Below are 12853 nucleotides of genomic sequence, written 5' to 3'. Positions count from 1 at the left end.
ACTAATTAAACATTCTCTTCCATGTGGAAAGGAACTCAAAATTTCTTATTATCCACATACAACCGTATAAAGCCTCAAGCATTATAAAGGCTTAATTTGTCGTTGTTATGTTATTACTATAGATAAATCAATTATAGTTTTACTTTTTTGATATATAAATGTCTAAGCTGTTTGTTTGTCTAATTATCCTAAAATAGCATTGAGTGTCAACTGGAAAGTCTTTCGCCCCAGGGATTGTACAGATATATTTCATCTGGTGAAGAGGAAAGCTGTTTGTCATTACCAGCAACATCGATCGTTCAATTTACCTCTTCACATGACTCTCAAAGCTTCACTTTTGACATGACTGCCTGACGTTTATAATTGTTTCAGATCATTTCTTTAATGAGTAGCCTATAGACAGTTAAGTTAAAATAAGCAAATACTGCATGACCTCATTAAATGATTCCATGAGTTTTACGCCGTAACTTACCTCCCTGTTCATCCAGCATAACCAAAGTTCTGATACCAGCATCTTTACTCTAATCCATCAAGAATGGAAAAGCAAGAGAAAAGAGGAAATAAACAAGTGAGAGAAGCCTACAGGTGAACAGAAAAGAGATTCACGCAGGTATAAGATGAGAAAAGCACAGTAGGGAATAAAATAGCTTTTCAGCAGAGGACAGATTAGCGCACAGCATTAATACAACTATTGAAATTCAAGAGTGCTTTATTCACCTGGCAGGTAATTATAAGAAGGCAATGAGGTGGCAGACAGTATGGAGCTAAAATTAACCCAGAATCGTAAACAGAGCACTGGATTGAACTCTGAAGGTATGAAAGCATGTGTGTGTGCAATATGGTGAGTAGTTCTCTGAGGCACGTGCAGGTTCTATTGACCTAGAACAGCTGATTATCTTATTCCGAATCCCACATCACCTCAGTATTTTAACTAGATGATTGAGCACTGCTGAGGTTTGTTATCACAGCACCAAGTACCTACAGGAATCTTTATATGTAATGAAAAACAAATATTAATACTCAATTTAGTAAAATATTCCCACTTATCAGCTTAATATATCAAAATGTCAAAATATTTTATACTAATAATGATAGGTATGTGCATTTGCTCAGCATTTAATCAAAGTGACATATGGCATAATGGAAACTGTAAACCTGATGGGAACATTATATTTGTTCAGCACCGCTAACCTTTGAAGTTCATTAGCAGCCCAAGTGTGCGATTTTCTTCCAGCAATGGCAAAAATGAAGCGGGAAAATGATTTGTTCATAACTTTGTATCACCAACTTCGAGATGTAATTCACAAAACTGGGTACTGATCCTATTTTTTTAAGAATCATTAAGATATAGAAATCCAAAAATATTATGCATCTTGGCTGCAATAACCCAAATGGAACTTTCATATTATACTAACAATACCATTCAAAAGTTGGGGTCTTTATTTTTTTTTAAATATATATATATATATATATATATATATATATATATATATACATATATAAGAAAAGATGCATTAAATGGATTTTAAATACAATAATTATTTTAACTTTGCTGCAAAAAAAAACAAACTATTTTTAAATAACTAATTAATGTAAAAAAATATTTTGTTGATCTCCAAATCAGCACATTAAAATGGTTTTTGAAGGATCATGTGACAATGAAGACTGGAGTAAAAAAACAATTACGATTATACATTGCTTTTCTGATCATGTAAATGTAACCTTGGTGAAGAAAACATTTAATAAAACAAAGAAAATAAATAAATAAATAAACAATATGATTTATACTCGCTATCATACTAAAACTAAAATGTAGGTTTCTAATCTTTATAATGCCAAAGCAAACACCATTTTTTCTCAACACCATCCTTCATCTCCACGTGTGGTCAAAGAGTGTTTGATCTCTATTAGACACTAGAAAGACTCGTTTTCTCTCCTTTGTCTCGCCGCTGCCCTATCAGTAACACATATAGATGGAGTTTCTCTGAAATCATTATTGATTTTTATCACAGAGCGGAAATTCGGTGCTATTTCACCGTCTCCATTTCTGACCTTCAGCGGGCCATGAAAACAAGCAGTGCACCGAACTCTGTGTAAATACGGCTTTTCATATACAGCCAAACCGATGAGCAAGAATTTCTCCTAGTGATCACAATGTATCATTTCCAGGTATATTACTTCAGTCTATATCTGGTTTCTCAATATGCGATATGTAACTGAAGATGTTGACAGAACAGCATGATGGTTTTCTGCTGTTTACTGAGTTAAATCGATATCTTACCTCTTCGACCAGCTGCAGCATGCGGCGAGTACTTTCCAAAGACTGTAAAAAGAAAAATACACTTCTTATTACTCACAATGCACTCAACAGCTAATATGTTCCTGCTTGTTGTTAGGTTCTTTGTGTTGTCATTTGAACGCTATGTGTCGAGCACCACAGTTGGCACGAGGCCATAATGTTCATAATGTCAGTTCCGACAGCATGTTACTAATGGCTGCCAAGTTCAGACTGAGCTGAATGTACAGCCATTTCTGTTCCCCCTCCTTTCCTTCCTGTTCCTTCAAAGAAAGCTCAAGATAGCATTATCCACTCATGAATATTTAAAGCTCTCCCATTCCAGTCCAGTGTATATATCTGAGCTGAAGAAATATGACTCAATAGCAGGCTAGGATTAAAGATCATTATTGAGATCATGATTTTCTTTTTAGAGAGCTATTACCAAGAGTCATACCATAGATCATGTGGAAGCATGCACCACCTCATCATTGTGAAACTATAATGAAGGTGAATAGTGTCATTTTTTTGTGTGTAAATATTGTCTCATGTGCCAATTTAATGCACTGACAAGTTGTCAAGACAAACAGTCAACTAGCTGGCAAGTACATTTTTATATTACACAATGATTAGCTTGTTTATCAATGCTATTTAATTGAGAGAAAATGTTGAAAACGCCTCTGGAAAATCTTTGTTTACTTTTGTAAGCATCCTGGCTTGTTTGTGAATGCTTCAAACTGACCAGACAATTTTAGAAGCCTGGTTATCAGTGTGCATATATTGTGAATGCGAGGTTCTCCAATTTTAGTCTATTTTCACATTTACATAACTTAAAATATATCAGTTGTGGCATGTCACCACACATTCTATAGACCATGGAAGCCCGTTTCCAGTACTGAATATAAAATAAAACCATTTTGTTCCCATTTGTTACCCCTCCCACATGCAGTTGTGTGTCAAAGTTCTGATTGTTCAGCAGGAGATCTGTGTGATTAGAGGTCTATCAAAGCCAGTGCAGAACCCCCACTGGGCAGGCGCTGTGAGGGAGGCTGTTTCTGTCTGAAATAAGTGGAGAACCTCTCACTCATCACCACTGCTTCTGCCTGGAGATATCCAAGCATCCTCCACCGCTCCATGACAAATAGATGAGAAGTCTTAATATAGAGCTGCTTCATTTTGCTCAAGTGAATTTATTAATTCAGAGATGCTCTTTAGAGTGGTTCTGTCTTCTACTGCACGTCTGGAAGTCATGGTGTGTTCATTCTCCTTCACGCTGGGACATGTCTAATTATAAACACAAGCTGTCGTATTTAGGGTTTATTTTTAGACGTTCATCTCCCATGCATGTTATAGGTGTACTTACCTCATCGCCCAGCTGATCAGCTCTGGCCTGCATGTCTGTCAGCTCATTGCGCATGTCGGCCTCGTCTGCCATGGCTGTTGGAGGGATGAGGTGCTCGCCTCTAAATGGGAAGTGTAGCTCTTGAAGGCTGGAAAGGAGAGGGAAAATGCTTTGTTTTAGGCTATGCCAAAGAAGACACACTAAAGCGAGCAATCCAGACAGATATGGTACAGAAATGCACAAAAAAATTTAAATAATATATTGTTTAATGAACAAACAGAATTCATAAGTGCATTGCATGTACGTCTCTGCATTTTATTTTATTTCCATTTGAAGGCAATAATCGACCGAGTATTGCATGGCAGTCAATATATCTAGACTCATTCTCAGGAACTGACTCATCAATTCAAGGACTCAGGTTACTCAAAGCTAAAAATGATAGAAAAATGATAGGCATAGAAGATGTGTACTGAGAATTTCTTTATGAATTCATTGTTACCTTTAAAAATAATGCAGGAAATGAAAAGGAATTGCTGAAAATTTACTCTCAGCCCATCCAAGAGTTTCCAAGAGAAATTTAGCATTACCACTTCAATTGCTCACCAATGGTTCCTCTGCAGTGAATGGGTGCCACAGAATGAGTGGAAACAGCTGATAAAAACATCATAATGATAATCCACATGATTCCAGTTCATAAATTAACATCTTGTGGAGTGAAAAGCAATTGTTGGAGTGCTTGTGGACTATTGTAGTGTTTTTATCAACTGTTTGGACTCTCATTTTGACGGCACCCATTCACTGCAGAGGACCCATTGGTGAACAATGATTTATTTTCTAAATGCAAAGGATAAAGTAAAGTACCATCCTACATATCTTCTAAAAATACATCTAAACACATAAGTAAAACGGTCATGAGCACCTTTTAATGTTGACTTCAAAGACAAATGCTCTTTCTAGACTGACCACAGGGTCATTTTAAAGAGAGTTCACTTAAATTATACATATGTCACATCCATCTGTATCGGGGTCTTGGATGCTTTCATAAAAGCCAGTGTGTCTCATGAACCTTGAGATCATTTATTCTTTTTACTGAAACTCAAGCACAAACATATAAAGATGCTTTTATAATCTAGTTTATCTCAAAGCATTGGACACAAGTGTGTCATGTAGGCTGAAGCATCATCTTGGCATCCGGGCACTGGCATGTTTCCCTTATATTCCTCATCTCCTGGCACAGAAAACACTTAATCTGCCCACTGTTGATCAACATAGGGACCAATCAGAGATTTTGTCAAAATCTACCCCTTTAGCACTACAGAATGTCTTTTAAACAGACTGTAGATTGTGTTTCTTTTATGCATTTAACATTTCTTTCCGAAACTGCTTACAATGCTTTCAAATTAGTCATTTTATCTGTTATCTGCGAACCAAAGCCATGTCCTTTGCATTGCTCGCACTGTGCCAGTTGAGCTAGAGACAAAAAGAGTCACCTTTTTTCCTGGTTGGATGGTGCCAGAATTACATGACCACCAGTCCATGCAATGTTACTTTAATCAAGTGTAAGTTGGCATCAAGTCATGTAAATATATTGGCAGAAATCTGCTGGAACTGCTGCCAGTGCTCCCTGTCATTAGCCATTTCATCTTACGCCAACTGCAAAAGGCAGCGGACCTCTGATACTCCATCTTCTCCCTGGCTGCTCTATCTATCTCTCTTTCAGCACTCCAGTGGTGAGAGGTCCAGAGAAAACATGAGTAATTCACTTATTCTCTTTTCTATTATAAGAAAATTTAATTAACTAAAGAACCACATTTATATAGAGCTGAAGATGAAAGCCTGCTGATCTGTGGCACACTTGTGACTTCTTGCTTTTATTATTGTGTTCTAATGTCTCTCGTTTGTTTTACTAATTAAAAAATCAATTAACTATCAACAGTTCTATTGTGTTTCTAAAATGCCATACTGTTTGATTCTATAATTGGGATTAATGGATGGGATTCTAAAAATGGCATATACAGTGACCAAGACATAGTGTAAAATGTACACTATTATGATTGTTAGTATTAAGATATAAAAAATGATATTAAATAAACAAAGGCAAACTGTGAGGTCATTTGTGAGGAAAGGCTAACAGAAGTTACATTCATATTTATCGAACCTAAAACAATTGGAGCAGGTTTTATGTTCATATATGTAGCCTACTGATAAATATTCCCCCATATACATATCTCCATGATATCTTAGTAAAGTCTGATTGTAAATAAAGCGTTAGAATATCTCTAATCACCAACACTATATTTAATATAGCAAACTGTGAAAACCAATACATATGACCTATATCAACATTTATATACACATAAATGGAGAGCTCCCATTCTATCTAACACATAATCACATATGCAGAGTAGTTGAACCTCAACCTTCATTGTGGCAGATTTATATTTATTACATATTCAGTTGTATTTCATCAACATTTTGCCTAAATTTAAAGTTTCTCTTTGATCTGTTTTCTTAATCGAACATGTAGCCTATTTGGTGATGCTCTAATGCGGTACTGAAATCTCTAACAATGATTGGTTATGCAAATTTAATATCCATCCTTGATTGGTCAGTTGGTAATAGGCAGAGCTTTTTAGCCACTTCTTGTAACATTCGTGTAGCGATAAAAGCTAGTGTGGGCTACTGCATATAAAAGAAAAAACAACAACAATATTTCACCATATTTATCAGAATTATGTCTATAGACTTGTAAATTAAAACAAAAGCTTCACTTATGAGGCTCAGTCTGCCCAATATGATATTTTGCTTGTGAAAGACTCGATGCTATTGAAAAGACTCGTTCATAATATTCATTTGCTTAAGTTATTCGTCGCCACCTAGTTTTGTAATAATGTAACATACAGAGGGATTCACCGAATTAAACGGCAAACAAGTCTGAACAAATCTCTTTGGTGAACTGAATCAACTGATTCAAAGTCATCGATGAATCAAAATCATTGCAACGTTCCAAGCCCTTCAGTAGAGTTGATTCCTTTATAGAGTCGACTCTTGATTCTCAACACCAAAAAAATCGACTCTTTTTGGAATCAACTCTCAGGTTTACTAAAAATGGACCACATATGGTATTAAGATTCCCACTCACTGCGTCATCCTTTATAGCTCTTTTTTTATTCCAGTTCTTTCTATAAAAGCTGTTATAAAAGAATCATGTTCTAAAAGAATCAAAGTGAGGATACCTCAGACTGCCATGTCTCACACTTTCACTATCACACTAGAAAAGCAATGCCTCAAAAGAAATTGTCAAGCCTCCTCGAGTGCCAGTTATGTTTAGAAAGAGCCGCATATCTTAAGGTGGAAAAAATAACATTTCTTAAGAAAATCTTAATAACTCAAAGCTTACAAAAGTACATAAAGATAAAGTGACAGCATGAGGTCACATATTCATGACAAATAGTATGTGTAAACGACGCTACACAAATTAATCTAAATGTAAAAGCAACCCAGAAGCCTTCAGCGAAGTTTGTCATTGCGATTTTATAATGTGTGAGGACTCTGAGGTCAAGCCCATGACGTGCTTTGCAGACTGATGTCAATGTAGCAGAAATCTACCGTGGGCAGAGGGTTCAGAACTATATTTGCTTCATGCCTCACCAGATATTTAATGTTTCATGTCCATAAAACATAGCATGGAGTGCAGTGCATGAAAAATAAATTACGCTTTTATTTTGTTCTTTTGTGAGTGCAGTGAACGCCAGCTGAAAATAATTGTGAGCACGTCGTTTGTGGATCTGTCAACATCTAACACAATATAATGAAACATTTTTCAGATGTTGGAGTAAAAATAATCACACACAATAATCACACACTCCCAAGAAAGTGTGGCCATCAGAGTGCGCAGTTCGAACACCTCGACTCAGTTGTAATGAACCAGTGAAGTTATATATTCATCTGTGACCTGTATCTGAAGGGCTGCTGTACATCTCTTCGAACCCTGGAGAGAACAACAGTACTTGTTAGTTATTTAAAGCACTCTTGTTGTAACTTGACATTTACTAATAGTAACAATTAAATTTGAAGGTCACAAATGACCTTGTCCAAGCACGTCAATGAAATGTGCTGTTTAGAATAGCGTGCTTCTTACTCTTTAGTGTCCTTTGCATAATATAATATAATATAATATAATATAATATAAAAATGAAATATTGTTATTTTATTTATTTTATCTATATATTGTGCTTGAAATCTTTACAAGGATCACAAAAAGACATAATTCCTTTAAATACACAACATAACTATGTATTTCATCTTAAAAATGCAATTATAAGAACATGGCAACCTAAAATATTAATTCTTAAAACATCCAACAGACGTGAGCTTGCATGGTCTTTAAGGAGGACAATAGCATGATTTATCTCATACAGTATAATGGAAACTGCATATCTTTCAGGTGATAAACAAGAAATTAGAGATCCAGTTACACTGTATATGATGTCAGTATCATCGACGTGCTTTCTCTCCATCTCTCTCTCCATTACTATCTCTCCTGAGCCAACCTAATTCAGTATTCCATTAATAATGGATGACGTGTCAGATAAGGAACAAGAGCAATGGCTTTCTCATTGGCGAGCATTTTCTTCTAGCCTTGTCTCTACGGTGCCATGGATGCACAGGTCATCTTGTAAATCATTGTTCTTCAAGGACGTGGATTATCTGCCGAACCAGAGTTACTCCACAAGCCAAGAGAAAAACTACATCGCCACCCAAACATGCCAGCTGTAGGCGTACTTTCCTTTTCCTGTCATGAAAAAAAATGGCCTGGACTGATATATCAGGGCCAATTTTGGCAGGTAGCATCACAAACTCTTCACAGATGCATTAGTCCAAAGCAACTTTCATTGCATTCAAACATTCAAGGAACAAAGTACAATGTTTTTGGTTTACCTGGGTATATGACCTTGTCAGCAGCAAGGGTTTTACTGTTTGAGTCACCGGGGCTTACTGCAATTTATTTTTTTATTTTTTGCATTCATCAACTTAAATTGCACTGAAAAAATGTTGCAAAAACAGTTTTGACTCAGAATTTGCTTGTAAATTAAAAAAATAATACAAACAAACAGCAAGAAACATATATTAAAAGTGAGATTTTAAAGTAGAAAAACTTCAAAATGTTTTCTTGTAAAACGTGCTCCAATAATTTAGATTATTACTTTCAATAATCTTTTTATTTACAACCTCAAAAACATAACTTTTACAGTGCACTGAAAAAAAAAGTAGTTTAATACTCAGAAATTGCTATTAAATTTCACAAATAATTGCAAAGAAACGGCAAGTAACACACTGAATTAAATGTGAAACTTTGAAGTATATAGAAAGTCTAAAATATTATTTTCTTGCCAAATGTACTCCAATAATCTTTTTTATTTACAGCTAAATTTGTGTGTGTGTGTGTGTGTGTGTGTGTGTGTGTGTGTGTGTGTTTACAAGGGCCTGTGCATTGCATTTTTCTCTTTAGCATGCAAAAGTTCATCTCGTTTAGCCCTTTGGCAAGTGTTGTGTTGTGCTGTGTTGTGTTGTGCAAACCACCTCTGACGTGAAGGAAAAGTACAAGGTTGATATATACTGTCTTGACATTGAAGAACAGGTTTGTTGAACTTTGATTACATAAAAAACAGGAACATGGCTTTATTACATACTTGATTATTAATTTGAGAGAAATTGCCTTTTTATATTCATGAGTGAAAACATGACATATTGTTGCACAAAATGACAAACTATGAATCCATTTATACAGTAATAGAAAAAAAGAAAAACCTTCTCTGAGTATGTTTCTTATTACTTTTGTGCTGTTGTCTCTAAACAATATTTGCCATCTCCATTTGTATTTAATGTGATGGTGATGCATCTTGATTATTATAAATAAAGAACTAGCGCAGAACAAAAACATGGGTCACGAGGCTTGGTTCTGAAATATTTTGATGAGCATAATCAGATCCATCTGGACTCAAAAGGACATAATTTCATTTCTGCATTAAAAAGTAACCCCCAGTTCAACGTTTTAGCAGATTTTCCATCTAGACACCTTTGATGAGAGCTAGCTGATGCAAAAACGACCCTCGCAATGTGATGCTTAATGTTAACGCCAAACCAAAACCACATTAATGACTCAGCTTCTATTGTGAATATAAAATAAGCAGAATAATTAACAGAGAACTGTGACATGTAGAGTGAACTGACATTTACACAGAACATTTACAATATGTGAAAAACAGCATCCAGCTGAGTCTGCCTTTGAGATATTTATGCAATTATATAACTAAAAAATAAATAAATCACACTAAAAAAGCAGCAGCATATGATGAATGAAATACAGTCGAAAACACTATTATTTAAAAAAATATTTTTATATGGAAATATTTCTGCTACTGCATATGAATATAATATGGCTGTTAAAGGGACAGTTTACCCAAAAATAAAAAATTCTGTCATTAATTATGCTCCCTCATGTCATTCAAAACCTGTGAGACTTTCGTTCATCTTCAGAAGACAAATTAAGATATTTTGGAAGAATTCTGAGAGCTCTCTGACCCTTCCAAAGACAGCAAGGATCCTTACACCATCAAGGCTCAGAAACGTGGAAAGGACATCGTTAAAAAAATAAAATTTGAATGACTGAAGTCATTATTTTAAAGATGTCCTTGCTATGTTTCTGAACCCTTTCTGCATTTCTTTAGACTTTATGCAAGATTTTATTTTAGCTTATGACAGATTAACCTCCAAAGAGCACATTTTAAGCAAATCTTCATGTTGCTAGCAATTTCAGGTAAGCGCTGACAAAGAAAAGAGCAGGTGCTTCTTTATAACACGTCCCAGTACAAATCCCAAAAGCACATTGCTCGGCAGGATTTGTCACCCAGCACATTTAAGAATAGCTGGCAATGGTGAAACATTGAATAAAGAGTCTGCCTTATAAATGGATGTTCATGGAAGTTCATTGAGCATTCAACACAATGTGAAGAAGAAGATGAATGTGACCCCAGTCATCTACGACCAGATGTTACCATGTCCTCCTCCACATCTCATGAAGAGAGCAATGAATTTTATATCAAAATGAAGTCCATAAAAAGAAAATGATCTTTTGGATAGAGGTCAGTGAGATAAACAGAGCAGTCACTCAACATTTCAGTGTATCCTTCAAAAGAGATCGAACTGCCTCCCCTCCAGAGACCTGCTGCCTGATGTGTGTTAAAACCGTCAGGCTGCGTCACATCGGCCATGCAGGGCGACATGGGGCTACGGATTAAACCCACTACTCAAAGAGGATTTATGGCCCACTGGCTCTCTTTACACCAAGCTTACTGGGTTGTCCCGCCTCTTCTCTTAAATTCATTAACAAGAAATCTCTCACACATTTATATGTCAATTCAACCGATTTATTTAGCTGAGTGCATGATTTTTTTCTTTATTTAATTTGGGACAAGGCCATGTTTACCACTGTGTGGCATCCCCTCTTCTTTTTATAACAGTTTGCAAACGTCTGGGGACTGAGGAGACAAGTTGCTCAAGTATAGGAATAGGAATGTTGTCCAAATTCTTTCTAATACAGGCTTCTAGTTGCTCAACCGTCTTAGGTCTTCTTTGTCACATCTTCCTCTTTATGATGTGGCAAATGTTTTCTATGGGGGAAAGATCTGGGCTGCAGGCTGGCCATTTCAGTACCTGGATCCTTCTTCTACGCAGCCGTGATGTTGTAATTGATGCAGTATGTGGTCTGGCATCGTCACGTTGGAAAATGCAAGGTCTTCCCTGAAAGAGACGACGTCTGGATGGGAGCATATGTTGTTCTAGAACTTGGATATACCTTTCAGCATTGATGGTGCCTTTGATGTGTAAGCTGCCCATGCCACACACACTCATGCAACCTTATACCATCAGAGATAACAACTTGGGTTATCTTTGTCTTCTTTAGTCCGGAAGACATGGTGTCCCAGTTTTCCAAAAAGAACTTCAAATTTTGATTCGTCTGACCACAGAACAGTTTTCCACTTTGCCACAGTACTTTTTAAATGGGCCTTGGCCTAGAGAAAATGCCTGCACTTCTAGATCATGTTTAGATATGGCTTCTTTTTGACTTTTAGAGTTTTAGCTGGCAACAGTGAATGGCACGGTGGATTGTGTTCACCGACAATGTTTTCTGTAAGTATTCCTGAGCCCATGTTGTGATTTCCATTACAGTAACATTCCTGTATTTGATGCAGTGCTGTCTAAGGGCCTGAAGATCACAGGCATCCAGTATGGTTTTCCAGCCTTGACCCTTACGGACAGAAATTGTTCCAGATTTTCTGAATCTTTGGATGATATTATCCACTGTAGATAATGATAACTTCAAACTCTCTGCAATTTTTCTCTGAAAAACTACTTTTTGATATTGCTCCACTATTTTTCGCCGCAGCATTGGGGGAAGTGGTGATCCTCTGCCCATCTTGACTTCTGAGAGACTCTGCCACTCTGAGAGGCTCTTTTCATACCCAGTCATGTTGCCAATTGACCTAAGAAGTTGCAAGTTGGTCCTCCAGCTGTTCCTTATATGTACATTTAACTTTTGCGGCCTCTTATTGCTACCTGTCCCAACTTTTTTGGAATGTGTAGCTCTCATGAAATCCAAAATGAGTCAATATTTGCATGACATTTCAAAATTTCTCACTTTCAACATTTGATATGTTATCTATATTATATTGTGAATAAAATATAAGTTTATGAGATTTGTAAATTATTACATTCCTTTTTTTTGGGTCACAATTTGTGTCCCAAAGTTTTTGGAATCAGGTTTGTGTATATGTATATATATATATGTACATGTATATGTATATATATATATATATATAACAAAAACGAATAAATTTTTTTATTAAGGTATTAATAAAAAAAACTATAATAGTCTCTCTCTCTCTCTCTCTCTCTCTCTCATATATATATATATATATATATATATATATATATATATATATATATATATATATATATATATATATATATATATATATATATATATTTACACACACATACGTATATATATATATATATATATATATATATATATATATATATACGTATACATATTTTTATACACACACACTAAAAATAAAAAATCTCAAAGACACCAAAATGACACTGAGAGACAGACAGACAGACAGATGGATAGATCGATAGTTAGATAGATAATCATAAAGGTCTAAGAA

The 12853-nt window shown here is 35.6% G+C and overlaps 1 protein-coding gene across 2 annotated transcripts in view; it reads right to left on the bottom strand.

The window, feature by feature from the left end:
• LOC113117638 (synaptosomal-associated protein 25-B) overlaps nt 1-12853 on the bottom strand; it is a 34826-nt gene that overhangs the window by 12361 nt on the left and 9612 nt on the right. For both annotated transcript variants that reach the window (XM_026286440.1, XM_026286439.1), the window contains exons 2-4: nt 3639-3765; nt 2282-2323; nt 473-521 (exon numbers count right to left, since the gene is read on the bottom strand). In XM_026286440.1, the coding sequence (XP_026142225.1) occupies nt 473-521; nt 2282-2323; nt 3639-3710 (163 nt within the window). In that variant the 5' untranslated portion in view covers nt 3711-3765. The remainder of the gene's footprint in view (nt 1-472; nt 522-2281; nt 2324-3638; nt 3766-12853) is intronic.

Source organism: Carassius auratus, chromosome 17 (genome assembly GCF_003368295.1).
Source record: "Carassius auratus strain Wakin chromosome 17, ASM336829v1, whole genome shotgun sequence".
NCBI classification, from domain to species: domain Eukaryota; kingdom Metazoa; phylum Chordata; class Actinopteri; order Cypriniformes; family Cyprinidae; genus Carassius; species Carassius auratus.
Note: the sequence above shows the minus strand (reverse complement) of the source record. Positions and strands in the feature narration are given on the sequence as shown.